Source organism: Taudactylus pleione, unplaced genomic scaffold (genome assembly GCF_031769625.1).
Source record: "Taudactylus pleione unplaced genomic scaffold, aTauple2 ptg000387l, whole genome shotgun sequence".
In the NCBI taxonomy this organism is placed as follows: domain Eukaryota; kingdom Metazoa; phylum Chordata; class Amphibia; order Anura; family Myobatrachidae; genus Taudactylus; species Taudactylus pleione.
In genome coordinates, this window is record NW_028284788.1 from 2,861,216 (window position 1) to 2,886,025 (window position 24,810).

The window sequence follows — 24,810 nt, forward strand, 5'->3', positions numbered from 1 at the left end:
CATTGGACTACAGGCACGCCCGGAAGAGCAACATTGCTGAGGCGCCATGACGGGCAGCCCAAGAAGAACCCACCGCAAGAGTGGAAAGCGCAGAATAGATAACCTACCAAAGCCTGGGCATTAGCAACATACACCTGTCGGATAGCCACATGGATCCATGTGGCAATAGCTGCAGAAAAGCAGGCCAAGCACGTTTTGTCCTATAAAGGACAAACAAGGAATTCGACTTCCGCAAAGCTACAAAACAAATGACAATGTCAAGATCTGAACTCTTGAGAGAACCAAGGCGTAACCCAGCATCCAGGTCCCGTAGAATAAGGTAGGGAGATGCGGAAAACAGAGGTGGGGTCCACCCTTTTCACACCAGATCACGTTAGAACACCAGATGCGATGATAAAGAGCAGACGTAACCGAAGTGCAAACCCTGAACATGGTGGAAACCACAGAGCCCAGAACCTCGCTACGTCTAAAATAGCGGCCTCAACAGCCACGCCATGAAATGCAGGCACAGTAAGTCAGGGAATACGAACTGACCTAGAAGCTGGAGGTCCGGCTGAAACGGCAGTAGCCCCGGGATCCTAGATGAGGAGCAGGTGGAGATTTGATAACCAGGCCCGACGGCTAGTTCAGAGCCACCAGGAAAATTATGACCACTTCTCACAGGACATGCTTGAGCACTAGCGGAGGAAAGAGGACTAGCGGAAGAAAAGGAATACATGGGGAAGAGGTACACGAGATCGTACCTCCAAACACTGTCAGAGAGCCTACTGGACCAAGGCACCGGATGACTCTGCCTGAAGGCCATGAAATGCAGGGGCGCCGAGAGGGGGGGGAGCGGGTACAGATTACCCAGCCCGGGCTTCCTGAGGGGCCTGGCGGGGGCCCAGGTCCGCCGCCACCCCCCCCTCCCTCACAGCAGCCCAGCACACAGCGTGTGCTGAGCTGCAGTGGGAAACTGCTTGTGGCTGCTGAGCAGCAGCCACAGCAGTCTCCTATGCCTGTGGGGGGGAGCGACCGTGCCCCCCCTGGCTTTGAGCAGGGCTGAGAGGGCTCAGAGCACCGCCCCACTCCCTCCCCAGCGTGCAGCAAAGATTTTTTTTTTTCGTGAAGGGGACGTGGCACGCCTCCCGCGATTAGGCCATGTCCCCTGTTACCCGGGCCTGTCCCACCTACTGACTAGCTGTTGAGAAAAAAAGCTGGCTGAAGGTCCCATTCTCCAGGATGAAGGTCCTAATGGCTGAGAAAGTCGGCCTCCCAGTTTTCCACTCTTGGAGGAACTTTCTTGAGATCGCCAAAACATAGAGCTCCGTCCACCGTAGAATGCGACTCACTTCGCGTAAGGCCCTTTGGCTGCGCGTCCTTCCTTGAAGGATGATGTACTTGACGGCAGTGGCGTAGTCTGACGGGATTCAAACAGGCCGACCTACTAGAAGGGAGGTAGCTTCCAGAAGAGAGTGAGGATCGCATGGAGTTTCAGCACATTGATCGGTAGCGTCGACTCGTGAGTCGACGATCGACCCTGGAAGTGATTGTCCAGAACAAACATTAAACATTTAGAGCATGAGAGCCAAGGCATATAACTATGTTATATCAGATTGTTGTTCGGCCCATTTCCGAACTGGGGACCATATTAATTGTCCTTACCAAATGCAGAGAAGCAATCACTTATATAGAGGTGGTACTAGAGCATCCCCAAATATGCAATAAAAACATGCTGCGTTAGCCCCAGCTCAATGCTGCTTACAATTCTGTAGATTATACAGGCTTATATTGACACAGAGAATAAAGGTATAGTGATAGGTTACTCAACAATCTGCATATCATATTAGTGTAGCGCTGCTGCTACCCTCATAGTGAGTAATGAAGCCATAATGGTGGCATGGTGTGGCCGTAGGCCAAACACTCGCAGCAATCCTGAGGTAGCCAAGTGTTAGATTTATATTATAACATAACCTCACTAGGGCTGACAATATTTACACAGCTAATTGCTATTACAGTGCTATATACATCAGAGCTTCTATAAAAGAAACTGCAGCTGCCTAATTAAGTAGGCAGACTGCTACAACTGTGTACTCGGGGTGGGGAGGCTGTCTGAGCCCACCGCCCATCAAGTAGCAATATAGCATGCCTTTACTAAGGCCAGGACAGCATTGCACTATGCTGTTACTGCTAAATTAGCGCATGTCCCACTAAGGGGAAGAATCATTTCTTATTTAAACATTATAATGGTCATCGGGATCTGAGTGCCATGGCTGGAACCTCCCCCCGGTCAATTCGGGTCCTGAGTCCTGGAGCAGGACCAAGGCACCAGATGACTCTGCCTGAAGACCATGAAATGCAGGGGCGCCGAGAGGGGGGGAGTGGGTACAGATTACCCAGGCCCGGGCTTCCTGAGGGGCCCGGCGCCGCCCCCCCGGCTCCCTCACAGCAGCCCAGCACACAGCAGTCTCCTATGCCTGTGGGGGGGGAGCGATCACACTGATCGCGCCCCCCCTGGCTTTGAGCAGGGCTGAGGGGGCTCAGAGCCACTAAGCCCGCCCCTGTCCCATTTTCAAACAGCAGCGTTGCTGACAGAGTTTGAGTCCAAGTCAGTGTAAAGCTGCGTACACACGGTGCGATTATACAACGATAAAGATATCGTTGTCTGATAGTCCTGCATGTGCTGGATGATCGATATTGATCATCCAGCACCAGGGCCGGCTCCAGGGTTTGGAACACCCTGTGCCAGCTTTTCAAACTGTGCCCTCACCCAAAATTAGGGGTGTGGCCTAATTACCATACGGCATCCATTCAGACTCCGGGGTCCGGCACTACCACACAGCTGCGGCGGTGGGGGTCCCCAACCTCCCAATTTCACCACCTGCGGGCCACAGTACTGTCCCTCTGAAATCAGGATGTTGGGGATGGGTGGTGCCCCTGTTCGACCGCACTGGTCGAACACCCCTAGAGCTGGCCCTGTCCAGCACAGCACCAATCCCCAAACGACTATCCCTATAGTAACCAGGCACCTGGTCGATAACGATGAGGTTGGACTGCATGCGCAAGTGATGGTCGCCCGCGCATCGTCCATTGGAAGGGGAGAAACGTTATCGTTCATATCGTCCTGCAAGGTCGTACCGTGTTTACGCACCATTAGAATGACCACTGACCAGCAGTGCTATGCTTGTAGGGGCCATTAACAGTGCAGCGCTGGACTGGGGAACCCGCGTGAAGTAGCGCGGTAGCTCCGCCCCCTTTTCTTCGCACTGGTGCCGGGCATATTGTAAAACACAGAAGCATTAAATGCATAATAGTAAATGGATTTCTGTATTTATGTAACGTCTCCCTGAGTAGATTACCGTACATGCTGCTGCCTCCAGTCTGTTGCCATGTCTGCCTGTGCTTGGGCCAGCTAGCACAGGCAGTGAGCAGCAGCACATTGGGAGATGGGAGGTCCCTGCTCTCCGGGGACTCAGAGACAAGCAGCATAATGATGGCTGCATAATGAGGGAGCATTAAACAGTCCCTCACTCCTATGGGAACCTCACAGCGTTGCAGGGGGGATGGATGGAGGGGGGAGGGGAGGAGGAGCCGCAGAGCTATCTCAATCTCTCGCTAGTCGGGGGAAGAGATTCATACTTACCGCTGTCAGCGATCAGGTCTGCGGCTAGGCATGCGGAAACAAGGATGCAGCATCCATAGTAAGCTGTGACGTATACCACCCTGAGCGAATGTCAGGGTGCCTCAGACCCGGACACCCACTCTAGAATAACGGCGGCGGGTCCCTCCTGATGCAATGTAGCAGGCTGACAGATGCAGCTCACTGTCAGCCTGTCCTCAATGTTGTGGCAAAATAACATTTTATAAAATAAAATTATTGAAAAGAAAAATAAAATAAACTAAATGAGCTGAACTCAGCCCCAAGTGACCCTCAGGCACAATTCTTAGACTGGGGCTCCTGAGTGATAGAGGGGGAGGAGTCACTCACACTTACACATTTAAAGTGCCAGCTCCACTAATCCACCCATCTATACCCAGTGTCTTGATCTCCAGTGTCCCCTGGTGGATGAAGGAGAAAAAAAAAAAAATTACAAGAGGTTGCCCACAAAAGCACAACCGGGCTGTGTCAGCTGGTCCCGGTAGTGAAAATATTGAGGAAAAAATACGTAAGGGAACCCCCTCATCCACTGGCCAAGGTTGATTGTGTAAAAAAATAGAAATAAACTAATACTGTCTTTTACAGGAGGACTACAGGTCCCAGCAAGCCTCCCTCGCATATGGGTCCCCCGGCAAAATAAATATTAAAATAATCACAAGACATACACAACATAAGTTGTGAATCACTCACTCAATCACACTCACCCACACTTACACTGCATACTTACTTGCACCTTGCGCTGGTCTACCCCGTTGTCCAGTAGAATCCACGATTGTGTCCGTAAAAAAAAAACATACTCACCCACCCCTTGGTTCAGGGCCTCATTGTGCCGTGCTGGTTGTGCTTTTAGGGGGGAGGGAGACCTCTCATAATTTTTTTTTTTTAACACTTTAATTCCTTTTTACAAATAGAAGCCTACACTGATCTCACTGATCTGTGTAGGCTTCTGCTACACATGCTGCTGCTCATGCTTAACTCGCTAGCGTGAAGCAGGTCTATTATTTTGCAATTTTTTCGTTACAAGTTTTGTGCAAGTTTACAACTCGCACCCTATTACATTGTGCGAGTTGTATGTTTTAAATGGGAAAACATCTGGTTGCGAGTTTGGAATATGCGAGTAGTGGGAATGCGAATTACATGCAAGTTTGCATATTCTCGCAGGCTATTACATGAGTGAGTTTGCAACTTTTGCGCTAAACTCACACCTTTTTAGAACTCGCACCCTATTCCTGTTTGCCCGTACAGTATACTGAAAGCAGCCTTTACAAAGGAATAAATTTCTTAATTAATCATTTAGCTCATTGAAGCACTACAAATTCCATCTTCTTTCCAGGTCATTTCCCGTACCTTACATGCCACCCGGTGGGGGCAAAACTTTCCAAAACCTAGTGGGGGCTGAATTCTTCTCAGAAGAGTAACAACATCTAAATGTTTGATTCGTCCCCTGCGTGAAGGAGCAGAAAATCAAATCAGCTCTTTAAAATTTAATAGAATCCCTGCTTGCTATAAATACTGTATGTAATGGTAATACCTTATACACCTGACCTTGAGACACCCTGAATGTTTATTTTTCTGTAATTCAGTCCACAATTAAATACAATAAACAATATTTAAAAATGACAAACCCCATTAATTGTGTAAGTGTGCTCCATATAGCGACTGTTAGCAAAGTATGAGTGTATGTGAATATGTGTGTATATGACATAATCATAAGTAATTATTTTTTTTTTATTTCTGGTCATGGTAACTGCATTTCCTTCTTTATCATCAAAATTAGTGCACATACAACACTGTATATAATATAAAAGAATTCCATGAATCATACTTGCCTGCCCGCTGTCCCAGAGACTCTCAAATTTTGGAGAGTTCCACCACATGAGAGTATGTACATGTAGAAATTTCTTTGAAATATAAGGAATAATGCACCCATAGTGTGAAATAAAGAGAGTTATGGTAAAACTTACCCTTGTTAACTCTCTTTCTTGGAAGTCCATAGGTTCCAAAGGGAGACAATGGGGTGTAGGTGGTACTTGGAGGACGGCACAGCAAAGCTTTTTTCAATCCCAGGATGCTCCTGTCCTTCCCCCTATACCCCGCCCACAGCCTGAACGCAACTCAGTTTTGTTAACAAGCCCAAGGCAGATGCAGAATACGAGAGAATGAAGACTGGTACATTGAAAAATCACACTATCACACAGAGAAGGAAACAAGAGACCAAGAGAAGAAACCCATATAAGACAAGTGCGTCAGGTCGGGTGCCCTTTGGACCCTATGGACTTCAAAGGCAGAGAGTTAACAAGGTTAAGTTTTACCATAACTCTCCTTTTCTTCTTCAGGGTCCATAGAGCTCTACATGGAGAAAATGGGGATGTCCAAAGCAGTTGTTCAAGGGCGGGGATGCTCCTGAGCTGAGCGGAGAACCCGGTGCACGATGGAAGCTTCCTGAGAGGCAAATGTATAAAAGGCATAGAACCTAAGAAAGGTTTGGACAGAAGACCACGTGGCCACCTTGCATAGTTGTTCAGCAGCCACACCATGGTGAGCTACCCACGAGGGACCCACAGAGCGAGTAGAATAAGCAGATACTGTAGCTGGCACTCAACGGCCAGTCTACGTGTAAGCCTGTGAGATAGTCATGCAAAGCCATTTGTCCAGAGTCTGTTTGTTAGCTGGCCATCCCTTCTTGTGGAATCCATATAGGACAAAGAGGGAGTCCGATTTCCTGATGGCACTAGTACGGTCCACGTAGATCCTCAGAGCATGGACAATATCCAAAGAGACCTCACCTGTCGAGAGGTCTGGTGATTAAAAGGCCAAAACCACAATTTCCTCATTGAGGTGGAAACGAGAGACCACCTTGGGAAGGAAGCCAGGGCACGTTCGAAGAACAACCCTTTCCGGATGAAAGATTAGAAATGGGGAGTGACAGGAAAGCGCCCCTAAATCCGATACCCTACAGGCAGATGCTATAGCCAGAAGAAACAGAGTCTTCGCAGTGAGCCTTTTGACATCTACTGAATCCAATGGTTCGAATGGAGGTTTCTGAAGTGTGTGGAGAACCACTGACAAATCCCACAGAGCCACAGGAGGAACAAAGGGAGGTTGTATTCATAGAACACCTTGCAGGAAGGTGTGAACATCCGGTAGAGGAGAAATTCTGCACTGGAACTGGATGGACAGAGCAGAGACATGCACTTTCAGAGAGGCTAGGTGGAGTCCGAGATCCAATCCAGCTTGACCCTAAAAACCTGAGGGTCATAGCTTCTAGTAGCACACCACTGGAAATATGTATGCCACACCTGGTGATAAATCCTGGCAGAGGCCTGTTTACGCGCCCTGAGCATGGTCTGGATCACAGAGCTAGGAAACCCTTTAGACCTTAGGAAGGATGTTCCAAGAGCCAAACTGTTAAAGCCAGACATGCCAGGCCCAGATGTACACAGGGACCCTGAGACAACAGGTCTGGTCGTAGAGGAAGTTGGAGAGGAACGTCTATGGGGAGACTTTGAAGATCGGAGTACCAATGGCACCTGGGCCAAGCCAGAGCTACCAACAGGACTGTGCCCCCTTCTTGCTTGAGCTTATGAAGAACTTGAGGCAGAAGGGAGGCTGGAGGAGAGAGGTATGCCAAATGGAAGGTCCACTTCACCAATAATGTGTCCACGAAGGCTGCATTGGGGTCCCTCGTTCTGGCCCTGTACACTGGAAGCTTGTGGTTGTGTCGTGTAGCCATGAGGTCCACATCCGGTAGACCCCATTTGTCCTCCAGGAGCTGAAAGACTTCTGGATTGAGAGATCACTCCCCTGCATGCACGTCGTGACGGCTGAGGAATTCCACCTCCTATTTGAGAATCCCGCCTCCTAATTGAGAATCCCTCAGGATGAACGCTGCGGAGATGGCGTTCAGCCCATGTGAGAATGCGGGACACTTTTGCCATTGCTGACCGACTTCGAGTGCCTCCTTGGTGATTGAGGTAGGCCATTGCCGTGGCGTTTGTCGGACTGTACTTGTACTGGCTTGCCCTGAAGAATATCCTGAGCCGGAGTGAGGGCTTTATAAATGGCTCGGAGATCCAGGACGTTGATTGGTAAGATTGCCTTGGCTGAAGTCCAGATTCCTTGTAAGGAGTGCGGGCTGGTCACTGCACCCCACCCATGGAGACTTGTGTCCATGGTGAGGAGTGCCCAGTTCGGGATCCAAAATGGGCGACCATTGTTTAGGTGGGACGTCTGTAGCCACCAGGATAGGGACAGGCGAAAATCTGGAGAGAGACTAATCATCTGGGATATGAGCAGATGAGGCAGCCCGTTCCACCTGGAGAGGATCAGGTGTTGTAGGGGCCTGGAGTGAAACTGAGCGAACTCCACCATGTCGAAGGTGGACACTATGGTTGAATTGACACTCAGCGACTGTGGAGTAATCTGTCTCCTGAGACAGGAGGTAAGACTGGCAATAGACGCGGGTCCCCACCTTACCTGTCCCCTTGAGTCCCAGCTCCAGTCTGAGGTCAAAGGTGCCCTGCTAGCTAGGTCCCCCTGGAGCCCCGCCGAGAGCACCTAGCCGAGGGCTGGAGTCGTGGCGTCGCAGAGGGGTGATGGAGTAGCAGTGCAGACATCCAGAGGACTGTCTAGTGTTGTTTGCTCTATTATGAAAAAAAATTAAATAAAAATAAGTCATAAAAATAAAGCTTGGGCTGCTTATAGCAGCCCCACTGTTCTAATGGTGATCCAGCTCCTGCCTTCAGGCTGTTGGCGGGGTATAGGCCTAGGGGGAAGGACCGGGGCATCCTGTGATTGAAAATAGCTTTGCTGTTGGTGTCCGGGTCCTCCGAGTACCACCTACACCCCTTTGTCTCCCTGTGGAGCCATATGGACCCTGAAGAAGAAATAAGGATATTAGATGTCACGGAGGTGTTCCTTTCCAATGTAAAAACAATAGGCCACAGGCTGAGGTGACTTCTAATATCCACATATTTCACAAAAGGGTGTGCTATGTTACCAAACAAATATAAGTAGTAAATGTTGGCAAAAACATTTTGACAAATTATACATTTTAGTGTTTTTTGATGTTTTGTATGTTAGTGAATTTAGATTGCAAGCTCTAATGGGGAAGGGACTGACAATAAATTACATATATTCTCTGTACAGAGCTGCATACATTTCTGGCCCAAAATAAATGCATGAGAATAAATTACACTTTACTATTTTAAAGAATTATAGATATTAGAAGCCACAAGTAGGTATTTGAAAATAAAATTAATACCCACTCAAAGTTCTGTGGCACATACAAAATCAGTAGTTTTTTTTATGTGTCACTGCCTAAGGCACTTAAATGTTACCTGACAATCAGGGGTATATTTGCTATAGTGCGGGTTTTTAGAAGTGGAGATGTTGCCCATAGCAACCAATCAGTTTCTACTTAACATTTATCTAGCACCTTCTAGAAGATAATAGATAGAATTTGATTGGTTGCTATGGGCAACATCTCCACTTCTAAAAACCTGCACTTTAGTAAATATACCCCTCATTCTATAGAGCTGACAATTGATAACCCTTATACTTGAATACATTTGTGCTGTTCACATTACAAGAGTGGAGAAAACAAGTCTTACACACAGTATTTGTACTCCTACCAGAGTAGATGCTGACAGCACAAAGTAGTAGTGGCCAGGTCCCATAGCTCCTTTTTTATTTTGGGTGAGAGGGGGCCTAGCGATAAATATCTACTCACCACTCCAATGGCCCCCACTCTACACTTCTGAGCATGCACATTACAGTACCATGCTCCATAGCAGCAGCTTGGACTGACTGAGCAGTAGTTACTGAGCTGCATTATGCTACTGTATAATAGGGTGTAAATTTTATTGAATAATATAATAAAAAGTCTTAAAAGTTTCAATAAACAGGAAGATATTGTACTGTGTATGTATTATCATTAGCGATATGTGCCGACTCCGTGTTTTGGTTTTGGATCTGGATTCATCTTCATGTTTTGGTTATGTAAAACCACCCTCAAGTGTTTTGGTTTTGGATAAACATCAATAAAAATAGATAAAAATCAATAAAAACAGCTTATGTCCAAATCCAATACCAAGTTTTGTTTTTAAATCTGAGTTCCGAACTGGCAACAGATTCGAACAAGGATTAGGTTCGAACCGGGTCACAAAAGTGAATACGAACCATGACTCGGTTCTACTCGGAAGCCTTAAATTCGAGTGTGTTCGGGTTTCAGAAAACCGGACCCGCACATCTCTAATTAGCATTGTGTTTACGTGTATATATACAAATAGAAAAACACATGTATACAATGACAGTATTTGCATACTTTGCTTCGGGGTCATATTCTGCCCATATTCGTTTAAATTCATCCAGATGATGTGGACCCAGAATAGACCAATCACGAGTCAGGTAGTCAAAATTGTCCATGATAACAGCCACAAAGAGATTAATGATCTGAAAAATAAATTATACATGAGTACTTATGCCACATTGAAGTTGGTGCAGTACAGTAACCACTTGCCTGGCATGGTCGCATCGCAGCATCGATGAGCGTGGCTACATCTGTATGCATGTGTGTGTGTGTGTGTATATAAAACTTTCTATTTTTATGGTATACTTTTTTAAAATTGTGTTGGATAAGTTTTGAAATTATGTGCTTGACCTAATTCAATCACAAAAAAAAAAGACTATTTCGGAGCGGTTTTTGGAAACAAAATTGTCAGTTAAGTGGTTAAGAATCTGATTGATATATTTAAATAAACGTACCAGGAAAGCACACAACATATAGAAACTGATGAAGTAGAAGTATGCAAAGCCTGTTCCACATGTGTATTCTTCACCAGGCAAAAAATCGGACTCTGGGTCACACAGCTTCCCATAAGAACAGGCTAAAAGGATTTCATGCCAGGCCTCCCCTGTTGCACACCTGGAAAAGATTTAGAGATATAGCAGTAACTTAATTTGTAATTTCCGATAAAACCCGATCATCTAACAAACAACCACTTTGAGATGTTGTTTGTACTTTAACTTAAATTTAAATTTAATTAAAGCTATCCCTTAGGGGTAAATTTACTAAGAATCATGTTTGGTCGAGAATCGAGATCACAATCTCGGGTGAGTTTAACCATTTTACCAACTCGGAAATTTACTAAAGGCAAACAGAAAATCTAATCTCGTTTATCGGACAAATTTGCAAGTACTTTTCATGGACATATACAACTCTGAAATTTACCAAGAATCATGACTATAATCACGGGTGTAATTTTGAGCAAACTCAGTCCTGAATAGACTACCCCCTGAGCTGCGAGTTTGCCATAAACATACACACATCAGTGTGATCTGTGTGTGTTTCTGTCTGTAATTATTGTCTAAAGGTTAGTTAGCACAAGCCGGGGATCTCAGGGGAGGTTGTTACTCTCCCAAATAAAGGGGTTCCCCCTCTCCCGCGCATACTATTGTTTTTTTACAGTGGAACAACAGGTGCCACCGTGCCTGCCCTTTGGTACTTGTGGAACTACAAGTGCTAGCAGGCGGACGGCACCCATACCCCCACTCTTAAAAAAAATTGTAAAAAAAACACAGTACACACACCGTACAATTTAAACATTTATTACACACCCAACACATTCACACATACTTACCTTCTACCAGATGTTCACGTCCCCTTCTCCAAGTAGAATTCCCACGGGTTTACCTGTGAATAGAAAATCCAAAACTCACCTACCTCCTGGCGCAGGTCGGTCCCCCTCTCCTGTAATCTCCACGGCTCTTGGCAAAACAAAAAAATGAGTCCCGATCCATTTCGGACATATAGACATGCATGTGTTAACAACACATACATCTCTACCGCGCTGAATGACGGACATAGGCATGCTTCTGTTATTCTCCAGGGCCGCCAGCCAATCAGATGCCGTTCTGCAATTAGCAGCCGCTGTTTGGCTGTGATCCACGTGGCTGACAGTCAACAGCATGTGGGTCACAGCCAATGAGTGGCCGCTCTACAGCGCGGCCTCTGATTGGCTGGCGGCCCTGGAAAATGACAGAAGCCTTGCAGACTCTGTCATTCACCGGGGTAGAGATGCATGTGTTAGCACATGCATTTCTACAGTCCGAAATGGTATGGGTACATAGGTTTTTTTTTTACATACCTTTTTTGTTTTGCCAAGACTCGTGGACCCTACTGGACAAGGGGACTGACCTGAGCCAGGAGGTAGGTGAGTATTGGATTATTTTTCACAGATAAATACGTGGGATTTGAACATCTGGTAGAAGGTATATGTGAGTGTGTTAGGTGTGTAATAAACTTTTAAATTCTACGGTGTGTGTGTATTCTTTTTCTTACTCTTTTATTTTTACAGTGGGGGTATGGGTGCCGGCTGCCTGCTGGCACTTGTAGTTCCACAATTGCCAAAGGGCAGGCACACTGGCACCTGTAGTTCAACTGCAAAAAACAATAGAATTAATCTATTCTTCACACTATTACCCCTGCACCCAATGGCCGGGGGTGCAGGGAAGAGACCCGGGCTTCAGCATAAGCCTGGGTGCTCGGGAGAGGGGGGACCCCTTTATTGGGGGGTCCCCACCTCCCCTGAGATCCCTGGCTTGTGCTAACTAGCTTGGGGTGTTAATGCTTTGTCTTGGGAGACCCGGTGAAAGGGTCCCCTGGCTGTGACATTACATCCCGGCTAGATTTGAGTCCGGAGCTGGTTTTAAAAATAAGGGGAACTCCACACATTTTTTCCCCCTATTTGTAAAACCAAGACTGGCTCTGGGAGCTCAGTGCTGGTTCCGAAAAGTCAGGGGAACCCTACTCGTTTTTTCCACCGTATTTAAAACCAGGACTGTATCAGGAGCACGGGGCTGATTATGCTTTTTTGGGGGGAACCTTACATCATTTTTTTTTTTTAACATTAACCATTTATTTATTTTTAAACACACAAGCAGCCTGCACATTTCTCACTGACATGTGCAGACCAGGGCCGTAACTAGGGTGGTGCGGCCGGTGCACCTGCACAGAGCGCTCATGCACTGCGGGTGGAACCAGCCGCCTCAACCCCCAATCACGCCCACTAGTATTCTACTGCCTGCTACATGTATAATAGTACTAGTAGTGGTGTGCCTGGCTCCTCTGCTGCCGGTCGCACCGCTGCTACACTTTACAGCGGGCAGTGCTGCATCTGTCTGTCCCATGTGCTCCGCCCCCTCCCCAGGTTATCTCCTGTAGTCTTCAGGGACTGGGAGAGATGGCATGACGTCTCTCCCATCCAGTCCTACGTGCCCTACGTTGCCGAGCATGGTGCTCGGAAGCGTGACAGCTATTCCTATCTCCAGGACTGCCGGGAGCCATAGCGTGATGTTGACCTCGTGACATCATGCCACACATAGAGGACCATGTAGGCTGCAGTACATGAAAAAGGAAGCTAGTAAGACAGCGGGCAGAGGCTGAAAATACAGAGGGGAGGTGGGGTTAGGGGGCTTGAAATACAGAGAGGGGGCAGGAGGCTTGAAATACAGAGAGGGGGCAGGAGGCTTGAAATACAGATGGGAGCAGGAGGCTGGAAAGACAGGTACAGGAGGCTTGAAAACAGGTGGTGGAGGCAGGATAGACAGTGGGGGGCAAGGGAGCTGGAAATACAGGGGGGGCAGGAGGTTGGAAAGATGGGGGTCATAGGCTAGAATTACAGAGGGGGGGACAGGAGGCTTGAAAAACGGGTCAGCGGCTTGAAAGACAGATGGCAGGGGCAGGAAAGACAGTGGGGGGCAAGGTTGGAAATACAGAGGGGGCAGGAGACTTGAAAGACAGGTAGCAGAGGAAAGAAAGACAGTGGAAAAGGAAGCTCGAATTACATGGGGAAGGAGGTGACAGGGAGTAGGAGGCTGGAATGACACAGTGAGCTGAAGGTGAAACAGGGAGCAGGTGGCTGGAGGCAACATGGAGTAGGAGGCTGGGGGGTCATGGGGCAGGTCATGATACAGAGAGCAAGAGACATGGGGCAGGAGGCTCGAGGTGACAAAGGGAGCTGGAAGGGACAAGGGGCAGGAGATGATACTGGGAGCTGGAAGGGACATGAGGCAGGAAGCTGGAGATGACACAAGGAGCTGGAAGGGACATGGGGCAGGAGGCTGGAGATGACACAGGGAGCTGGAATGGACATGGGGCAGGAGGCTGGAGATGACACAGGGAGCTGGAGGCAACATTGGCAGGAGGCTGGAAAGAGGGAGGGCATAGGCTAGAATTACAGAGGGGGGGCAGGAGGCTTGAAATACAGAGGGGAGCAGGAGGCTTGAAAGATGGGTACAGGAGGCTTGAAAATAGGTGGTGGAGGCAGGAAAGACAGTTGGGGGCAAGAGGCTGGAAATACAGGGGGGCAGGAGGCTGTAAAGATGGGGGGCATAGCTAGAATTACAGAGGGCAGGAGGCTTGAAAAAAGGGTCAGTGGCTCGAAAGACAGATGGCAGGGGCAGGAAAGACAGTGGGGGGCAAGGTTAGAAATACAGAGGGGGCAGGATACTTGAAAGACAGGTAGCAGAGGAAGGAAAGTCAGTGGGAAAGGAAGCTCGAATGACATAGGGCAGGACGTGACACAGGGAGTAGGAGGCTGGAATGACACAGTGAGCTGGGGTTGAAACGGAGCAGGTGGCTGGAGGCAACATGGAGTAGGAGGCTGTGGGGGTCATGGGGCAGGACATGATACAGAGAGCATGAGGCTGGTGATGACACAGGGAGCTAAAGGGACATGGGGCAGGAGGCTGGAGATGACATGGGGCAGGAGATTACACTGGGAGCTGGAAGGGACATGAGGCAGGAGGCTGGAGATGACACAAGGAGCTGGAAGGGACATGGAGTAGAAGGCTGGAGATGACACAGGGAGCTGGAAGGGACATGGGGCAGGAGGCTGGAGACGACAAAGGGAGCTGGAGGCGACATTGGGCATATAACTTGAAAGACACGGGGATGAATTGGACACGGAGCAGGAGGCTGGAATGGACATGGGGCTCAGGTTTGGTTGAACCTCTGGTGTATGATGGTCCTACACAAAAAGGCATCCACCGGAAAATGAGATCTTCTACATGAATAGTGAATACCGACCAATTCCACAAATTACATCTTTTGTGCTGCAGCTCATTGCTCTACTCTCTCTCTACACTTCCAAAACCACAGCACATCTACTATGTGCAATTCTATTTGGCACAGGTACTATGCAAAAGTCCAGTCACAGTGATCCTACACCTTCTCATTGCCCCCTTGCCATCCTGCCCAATGCCCCCATTCACAAAGTCTCCTCCCATCGAGCCCAGTGTCGCCCACCATTTCATGGACCACCCATACCAGTGTCTCTACTATGTCTATACCAGTGTCTCTACTATGTAGTGTAATGTGAATAAGGGGCACTACTGTGTCTCTAAATGTGAATTGGGGTACTATAGTGTGGCCACAACCTTTCCCTACAAGACTACAGCCTTTTTTGGGACACATGCCTGCGGCGTGCACTGTCCCTGTTTAGACTATGTTAATATCTAGTTACGGCTCTACGGCTTTGATGCAGACTGCTTACTCACATACACCATCGGAAAACACGATTTCAGCAAATCACGATTCTTGGTAAATTTAAGAGTTTCATCAGGCAAAAAAGCACCCGAGTTTCAGCGATGCAAATCGAGTTTCTACTCGGGCAATCTCGAGCAGACACAAATCTTAGTAAATGTACCCCTTATTGTGTGAAATTCTAGTACTGTAACTGCCAAGTGAGATGGTATATTTGCTTGTTTTATTGTTGCTGGAGAGTTTTCACTTTATATTTCATTGAATATTCATTGTTGTTTTGTTTAATGGCAATAAGGGTGTATTGTATAAATTGTAAAGTATTGATAGGCAATCAACACAAATATAGAATTCTTTCCTTTTATAAATGTTAATTACATATGTGTTCTCCCAAACAGTAAAGCAAGAAAGGGATATATAAATAAATAAGAATATACCAAGGTAAAGTTATATAGTCCAGTAAAAGTTATATACTGTAGTCCCTGCAGGCAGGAATGGGAGGTGGTAGCAGATGAGTACTAATAAAAAAGGCATTGACAGATCGAAGTGGACAAATGGACAGATATATGGAGACAGATGAGGAGTGAATCTGATGCAGTTCTAAATAGCTGGCTCTGTATTGGATTGAGATCCAGATGGATTCAACCAGCACCGGAACCAGGCTAAATAGCTCCCTGTTTCGGCCAGTTCCCTTAGTGCGTCACATCATGACGCCGGGCACATGATGCCATTATGTCGGGCGGAGAGGGCAGGGGCTGCAGCACAAGTAATTAGTGGTGCAGACTGCAGGGTACCTGCCAGGAGCATCTAAAGGACACTCTGGCGCTGAAGTTATCATGGCTGCAGGGTGCCGGTCCAGGCACCTTACTAGCCATAAGGGCCATGGGGACACCAGCGCTCTGTATGGCAGCACCGATCGTACACTCCTAGTTATAGCCCTTGATTCAATGTTTGTACAAACTAGCTCCAAGAGGACAAAATGAAGCACTGGGATTTTCTTTAATTGTCTTTTTAGCCATAATGTATCTAGCTGCCTTAACAGTAACTATTCTGTATTATATTTTTTTCTCTTTCTAGACTTTCAACTTATTTGCTTACAGTACATATAACGTAACATACTGCACTTTGTAAAGTAAGGTTTATTGTGTAATGTAATTCATGGTGTCATTGCTTTATTAGCTTTACATCCTATCCAGAGGTTCTACTGCATAGGATCTAAGTATTCATTTATTTACATTATCTTTGCAGCGTGCACTGCATGGTGAGTGTTTTAGTTGATTGCTATGACGACTTCCATATCCTGCTCAGAAGCCCCAGTTGCACTTACTGATGATGGTGTACTTAAGATGGTAAGTCATATTTCTTTGTTTGTTATCCTTGACAAAAGTATGTCGAAATACTGAAACACTGAATACACCATTATATTTTGTATTTTAAATATAATACTTCAGTTTATTTATTCCTTGAGGAAAGAAATTGTGAAATATACCATTAAGCCATCTGCAAGTGTCAGAGGCTGAAATGTATATATATATTAGAATTCTGAGCAATAAAGTTGGGACTTGTAGTTGCTGTGAGCTTTGGGCCTGATTCAGAGCCGCTCGTAAGCGGCCGCTTGTTCGCACTGAGGATGTTCGCACAACTGCGCATGCGTACGGATTGTAATACGCATGCGCGAACCAGTCAATGCGGCCGAAAATCGTTTGTTCGCAAAATAGCGAATGTCTGCTATTTTGAGTGACAGGAGGAGGCGTATGTGGGTGGTAACAGGGGAAGGTGCTTGAAAACGGGGAGTGGAATTCAGAACGCAGGCGTGCTTAAAGGTCAAAATGGGCGTTTTATGGGTGTGCATAATTAATACAGCAGCGTCAGCGACCACGTCACTTGGTTTTTTTTTAGTCAGAACTACTCGCAAAATAGCGGTTGAAAAAACCAACCACAAGAATAGCGAGCAGTTCATACGCTGTTCGATGTACTCGATTAATCTAATAAATAGCGGACATGACGTATGATGCGAGCGGCCAGGGGGCGTATTTTTCAAAATTTCGACCGCAAGTTTTGCTCGCTCGTTCAGACTTAGAGGTGTGAACAGACCGCAAAGTGCGAACGGTTCATTTGAATAGCCACCCCTTTTTTTTAAACGAACGACCGCAAATAGCGAGCGGCTCTGAATGAGGTCCTTTGACCCAGATAGCATAGCAATAATGTTATAGCTATTTCTATGTTATAATTCTGAGCAATAGAGTCGGGACTTGCAGTAAAATGGGGTCCATTGAAGGTGGCTGCAAGCTTAAATCGGGAGGGGGCAGCCAGGTCGGACAAGTAGGAAGGAGTGAAGCGATAGAGGGGGCGTGACCAGGGATACTACCCTGCAAGGGGGCGTGGCCAATAAATCACATAATTTTGGCCCTGCCCCCGCTTCACAATGCTGAGGTTGTCGGCATTGTAAAGCAGGGGGCAGGGTCAGGATGATGCGATTCAGAAAACTCCCTGGAATTGAATATGAAAATTGGTCGCGGACAGGCGAAACTTTTTCGCCGATCACAGCTTTTTGCGTCTAATTGAATCCAGCCCTATGTTTTTAAATGGCTGTGGGAAATCTTATCAGTACTTATATAATGTATTTATCAGCACTACAAATGTTGATTATATAATGTTCTGGCAATTCAGATTTGAGTTTGTAATTGACTATAGACTAGATGGTGCATATATAATATACAGCGTTTAAAATACGATTGAACACATCAACATTTTTAGTAAATATATTTGTATTTGTAATGTGACTATTGTAATGCAATTTTCACCAAATGTCAGAAACAACTCATGCAATCCATACATGCTAAGAAATGAAACCATAGGTGTCCATAAATTAAGTTATGTATAATAGAAATGACACAGGGAAATAGTATTTAACACGTTTACTGAAATTTAATTAATACTTCCTACAAAAGCCTTTATTGGTAATGACAACTTCAAGATGCCTCCTGCATGGAGAAATTAGTCACATGCACTGCTCAGGTGTGATTTTGGCCCATTCTTCCACACAAACAGTCTTGAAGGTTCCATGGGCCTCTTTTATGAACTTTGATCTTTAGTTCTCTCCATAGATTTTCGATTAGATTCAAAGCAGGTAATTGGCTGGTCCATTCTAGCTGCTTTATTTTCTTTCTCTGAAACCAATTGAGAGTGTCCTTGGCTGTGTGTTTGGGATCACTGTCTTGATGAAATGTCCACCCTCGTTTCATCTTCAGCATTCTCGTAGATGGCAGCAGATTTTTATCAAGAATGTCTCGGTACATTTTTCCATTCATCCTTCCTTCAATCATAGGAAGTATGCCAGTACCATATGCTGAAAAACAGCCCCACACCACGATGTTCCCACCTCCAAAATTCACTGTTGGTATGGTGTTTTTGGGGTGATGTGCAGTGCAACTTCTCCTCCAAACATGGTGTGTATGGCATCCAAAGAGTTCAATTTTGGTCTCATCTGACCAGACTATATTCTCCCAGTATTTCACAGGCTTGTCCAAATGTTGTGCAGCAAACTTTAAATGAGCTAATGCTGGTTGAGTGCATTACTTATTGTTTTCTTTGAAACAATTGTACCTGCCAATTCCAGGTCTTTCTGAAGCTCTCACAAGTGGTCCTTTGCTCTTGGACAACTCTTCTGATAATTCTTTTCACTCCTCTGTCAGAAATCTTGCGAGGAGCACCTGGTCGTGGCCGGTTTATGGTGAAATTATGTTCTTTCCACTTCCGGAATATGGTCCCAACAGAAGTTTAGAAATCCTTCTCTAACCAATCAGTATGTTTTGCAACAATAAGGTTGCGAAGGTCTTAAGAGAGCTCTTTGCTTTTACCCAGATGTTTCTTGTGTGACACCTTGGTAATGAGACATCTTATAGGCCATCAATTGGGACTGAACCAGCTTATATTAATTTGCACTGAAAAGTGGCAGGATTGCTTTCTAATTACTGATAGATTTCAGCTGGTGTCTTGGCTTTCCATGCCTTTTTGCACCTCCCTTTCTCCATGTGCTCAATACTTTTTACCTGTATCATTTCACATTATTACGCATAACTTAATTTATGGGCATCTATGATTTGATTTCTTTGCATGTGTGGATTGCATGGGTTGTTGCTGACATTTGGTGAAAATTTCATTACAATAGCCGCATTAAAAATATATTTACTGAGAAAAATGTTGATGTGTTCAATAGTTATTTTACCCGCTGTATACCCTCAGCTATGTAAAATGTCAAACAACAATTTTAAAAGCATCATAAAAGATCGCAATAAGACACCCCAGCCTCGACATTATCACTTAAGTACCTAACAGCTCTGAATGTTGTCATTGGTCCACATTCCACTTATGTCAGTTAGAACATAGACGCAAACTATTTAAAATGATTGGAGGAGCTCAGGGCCGGATTAAGGTCTGTGGTGGCCCCTGGGCAACAAACTTGTGATCCGAGTATATATGTGTATATATATATATATATATATACACACACACACACAACATATATATATATATATATATATATATATATATATACACACAGTGTGCCCACCCCAACCCCACAACCAGCCCACCAGCAGCACCACACTTTAATAAAAAAAAAACAAAAAAACATTAATTGACTCACCCTTCGGGCCGTGGCTATAACACAGCAGCAGCAGCCAGTGACCCGAGGCAGCACCTGCAGCTCCTGTCTTCGATTCATCTCCACGGGCTCCAGACGCGGCTGTTGCGGGGCTGGGCTGGCGTGGGGCTGCGCAGCGTGACCTCTGACGTCACGTCTGCATTGCTGTACAGCCCCACTGCACAGCCTGTCCACCAGCCGGAGCAGCGCCGCGCTCTGAGCCCAAGTGCTCAGAGAGCGCTGCCCGGCTGAAGTGACGGAGGACCGCAGCGGAGACAGCTAAATGCTGTACTCCGCCGGTCTCAGTAATAGTGGCAGGGGACAGGGTGTGGGGGCCCCCTATGTGTGGGGGCCCAGGGACGACAGCCCCTGTCGCCCTGCCTATAATCCGGCCCTGGAGGTGCTTAGGTTACATTCACCATATGACTGAAAAATGCTATACATAGACGTGGCTGAATGCATCATAAGTATTGGGAGCAGCACAGCAGACACAGAACTGGCCCCTATGGGAGAGAGGCAATCATAGAAGCGGTAAAAGCCAGGGTCTGCTAGCTGTCTTACAGTAAAGACAGATAGCGCAGTCACTGGTTTTTAAATATCTGAGATGATAAATGCAAGGTGCCATAAGTTGTAGAAGTAGTAAGAAAAGGGAGGACATGGGTGAAGACTGATGACCAATGGCCAGCCTCAAGCTTGATAGCTAGCTCCATGTGACACAGAGCTGAGCTAGTCGGGAATGATGGTATCATACAGTCCAAAGTAGAGTATAGGAGTCCAATAAATTGCATTTTAGCTGGAGAATATTTTGCATTTTTATATTTAATATACTGAAAAGTGTGAAGAAATCACTGATTTCTCCACCTTTTTGTTTCTCCCTCCACAGTTCTGCATTCCCCATCTGTTTCAATGGGAACTTTGCAGACTCGAGAAGCTTTTATAGAAAACATATGCTCATGATGGCGTTATGTGTATATATAGTAGGCAGAATAGGAGAAAAGCAAGAATATACTTTTCTCTTCCTGCCCTCTCCCAACAGTGCTCCATTGGCTCCTCCACACTGTCATTCTGACACGATCAACCCTGTAACACACCCGTCCACTCATTCTGAGCACTCTGGACAGCCACAACCTTCTTCTCCTCCCTGCCGGTGCCTTGCTCTCAGCTGGATGTGTTACGGGGAGAGGGTGATTGCGCCACCCTCCTGGATCCACCAGTTTTCTGCTTGTTGGCTCCAGCCTCCCTTCCCTGTCTGCCTCCTATCCCGAGCTGAAAGCTTATTGCTGGAGTAGGAGTCAGCAGTACTGACATCACTGGTTCTGTCGCTAAAAGAGAAATTTGTGAAAAACTGTAAAAATTACATTGAGCACATTTCATTTATCTCTTCGCTGGGACAGGGTCTGTCGCATGGTCTGTAGCAGCGGGCCTTTTTATATAAATATGGTGGTATTGAGTATGCCAAAAATACTGATAATTATTCACCCATGATCGCATTTTTTACTAAACAGACCTCATAGTGTTTGGTCCAGATGAAAACTCCTCTCACCTGATAGCCGCGAACTACATTATGCACAACCTCTGGATTGTATGGCGGAGCTCAGGTGTCTGGCTCTATAGAGCTGCAGAGGCTGTCAAATAGATTCAGTGGCTGTGCAAATTTGAGGAAGTGGAGCCTGAAGTTTGTGCTCACTCTACTTGACAGTGGTGGTCACTGGAATCAGCAGCTGATATTGAAGCATGTCCAGGGGCAAATCTGCATCTTGCTTTATGATCATATTTAAATATAAGGGGTAGATACCTCACCTCCCTACTAAATTTATATGTCTTGAGGCTATGTCCCAAGTTGTCATGGCTCATACATGCCGACTTTCTGGCAGCCCCTTCCGGGAGGGTGCTGCCAGGTTGGTGCAGCAGGGAGGGTGGGGGTGGTTGAAGTGGGCAGAGCGGGAGCATGTCCACATGATTGCATCATTGCAGACCCCCCTCGCTTTATAATGCCGATATTACCGGCATTACAAAGCAGGGGATGGGGCTACAATGTCGCAATTCAGCGCAAATCGCATCATCGCCCCCTGAACAGCCAACTTTCACGTGCGGTCACGGGGGGCAACGGACAATGCGGGGGAATTGCCTCCTCTTGCGGGGTGTCAGAAGCGGCACCCGATTTTTGGGAGGCTCCTGACAGTCCCGGGAGAGTAGGCAAGTTTGTCATGGCTAATGTAGAAAGCAGACCCCAGTCCTGGTGGCTAGTGTAAGAGAAGTAGACCCCAGTCCTGGTGGCTAGTGTAAAAAGCAGACTCCAGTCCTCCAGGTGCTTTGAGTAAAATACCTGTATCAAAAAATCAGACCACAATTCATTTGGCTAGTGTGAAAAGAATATTGAAAACCTTGTGACTAGTGTAAAATGCAAACCCCATTCCTGGCAGCTTGTTTAAAAAAAACAAAAACAGACTCCTAGTAGTAAATTTACTAAAGTGAGATTTTTTAGAAGAGATGTTGCCCATAGCAACCAGTCAGATTCTAGCTATTATCTTCTAGAAGGTGCTAGTTAAATGTTAAGTAGAAACTGATTGGTTGCTATGGGCAACAATCTCTTCTAAAACTCACTTCTAAAACCTCTCACGTTAGTAAATGTACCCCCTATGGTCATGGCTTTTGTAAAATTAAGACACTAGAAAGAACAAAATTATGTTTTTGTTCTTTCAGCGCTTGTGGCTTTTAAATTCAATCAGCAGGTGCAAACACAGGATTTTTACAGGGGGGTTTCCACATTCTATATATATATTAGGGGTGAGCGGGTTTGGATTTCTGAAATCCGAACCCCCCCGAGCCCCCCCGATCCGAGTCAGAACCGAGTCAGGCTCGAGTTTTCCCGCCTGACTCGGATCTGAAATCGAGGCAAAACGTCATCATCCCGCCTTCCGGGTCTCGCGGGTTTTGGATCCTATATAAGGTACCCGCGTCGGCGCCATTTTCTCACTCGGCTGTGGACAGTGAAGAGGGAGGGTGGGAGTTAGGGCTGGCTGGGCTGTGTAGTGTAGTGTAGTGCAGAGTAGTGTTGTGCTGTGCTGTGCTGCGCTGTGCTGCTGTTGTCCACTACTTCAAAGTCCATAGGGGCTGGCTGTGTTGTGCTGTGCTGCTGTTGTTAATAGGGGCTGTGTCCACTACTTCAAAGTCCATAGGGGCTGGCTGGACTGTGTTGTGCAGTCAGTTCTCCATAGGGGCTGTGTCCACTCCAAAGTCCTGTGCAGTGTCCCAGTCCTAAAGGGGTGCTGTAGTGTTGTCCAGGGGGTGCTCTGTCCATCAGGGGTGCTCCCCCCAAGTGCTAAAAAAATTATATTTTTTGTGTGTTTGTGAATTGTGTGCGCAGTAGCCGCACGTGCATCAACAAAGTAGTGCCAAGCGTGCACCTGTGTCATAAGTAAAGGGCCGGCTGGCTTGACCGTTAAAGGGTGCTGTAACCCCCAAAGTACACTCCAAACCAAAAAAATATATATTTTCTGTGTTTGTGAATTGTGTGCGCAGTAGCCGCACGTGCATCAACAAAGTAGTGCCAAGCGTGCGCCTGTGTCATAAGTAAAGGGCCGGCTGGCTTGACCGTTAAAGGGTGCTGTAACCCCCAAAGTACACTCCAAACCAAAAAAATATATATTTTCTGTGTTTGTGAATTGTGTGCGCAGTAGCCGCACGTGCATCAACAAAGTAGTGCCAAGCGTGCGCCTGTGTCATAAGTAAAGGGCCGGCTGGCTTGACCGTTAAAGGGTGCTGTAACCCCCAAAGTACACTCCAGTCCAAACCAAAACCAAAAATATTTTCTGTGTTTGTGAATTGTGTGCGCAGTAGCCGCACGTGCATCAACAAAGGAGCAGCGCCAAGCGTGCGCCTGTGTCCCATAAGTAAAGAGCCGGCTGGCTCATTTCTTAAAGGGTGGTGTAACCCACAAACTCTCCAGCAAAAATAAAAAAATATTTTCTGTGTTTGTGTGCGCCTTAGCCGCACGTATATATCAATATAACAAAAATGGAGGACCAAACTTTCTCCGATAAAAATAAAATAGGGAAAGATCAAGAACCACTTCCTCCTAGTGCTGTTGCTGCTTCAGGGAGTTGTTCATCATCCCAGAGAGGAAGTAGGAACATCACTATTTTTACTAAACAATTGACCCTACAACAGTCCCTAGCGATGAGGATGAAGTACGACAGCAGTCATCCTGAAGCAAAACGTATAACTGAGGCCTTGACTGCTATGTTGGTGTTAGACGTGCGTCCGGTATCCGCCATTAGTGCAGTGGGAATTACACAATTGATGGAGGTAGTGTGTCCCCGGTTCCAAATCCCGTCTAGATTCCACCTGCATCCTCAAAGCAGCAGCGACAAGCGTGCGTCTGTCTGTTAAAGGATGGTGTAACCCTCAAAGTGCGCTCCACAAACAATAAAAATATTCTTTTTTTTTCTGACTTTGTGAAATGTGTGGGCTGTAGCCACACCTGCATCCTTAAAGCAGCAGCGACAAGCGTGCGTCTGTCTGATAAAGGGTGGTGACACCCTCAGAGTGTGCTACACAAACAATAAAAATATTCTTTTTTTTTCTGTCTTTGTGAATTGTGTGGGCTGTAGCCGCACTTGCATCCTCAAAGCAGCAGCGACAAGCGTGCGTCTGTCTGTTAAAGGATTACATCGGTGACAGCATCCAATAAGGCATGTCAGACAGTCCGTACCTGTACTGGCAGGAAAAAGAAGCAATTTGGAGGTCCCTGTACAAACTGGCTCTATTTTACCTGAGTTGCCCCCCCTCCAGTGTGTACTCCGAAAGAGTGTTTAGTGCAGCCGGGAACCTTGTCAGCGAAAGGCGTAGGAGGTTGCTTCCACAAAATGTGGAGAAGATGATGTTCATAAAATGAATTATCAACTCTTCCAGGGAGACCAGCCTCCAGAACGTACAGAGGGACCTGTGGTTGTGGATTCCAGTGGGGACGAATTAATACTCTGT

General features: G+C 46.5%; 1 protein-coding gene across 2 annotated transcripts in view; it reads right to left on the reverse strand.

Annotated features, from left to right (window-relative positions):
• The window catches only part of CACNA1S (calcium voltage-gated channel subunit alpha1 S), a 397,379-nt gene that overhangs the window by 21,531 nt on the left and 351,038 nt on the right, over positions 1-24,810 (reverse strand). For both annotated transcript variants that reach the window (XM_088445772.1, XM_088445773.1), the window contains 3 exons: positions 10,403-10,562; positions 9,963-10,090; positions 4,985-5,081 (listed from right to left, as the gene is read on the reverse strand). In XM_088445772.1, coding sequence (XP_088301898.1) covers positions 4,985-5,081; positions 9,963-10,090; positions 10,403-10,562 — 385 coding nt within the window. The remainder of the gene's footprint in view (positions 1-4,984; positions 5,082-9,962; positions 10,091-10,402; positions 10,563-24,810) is intronic.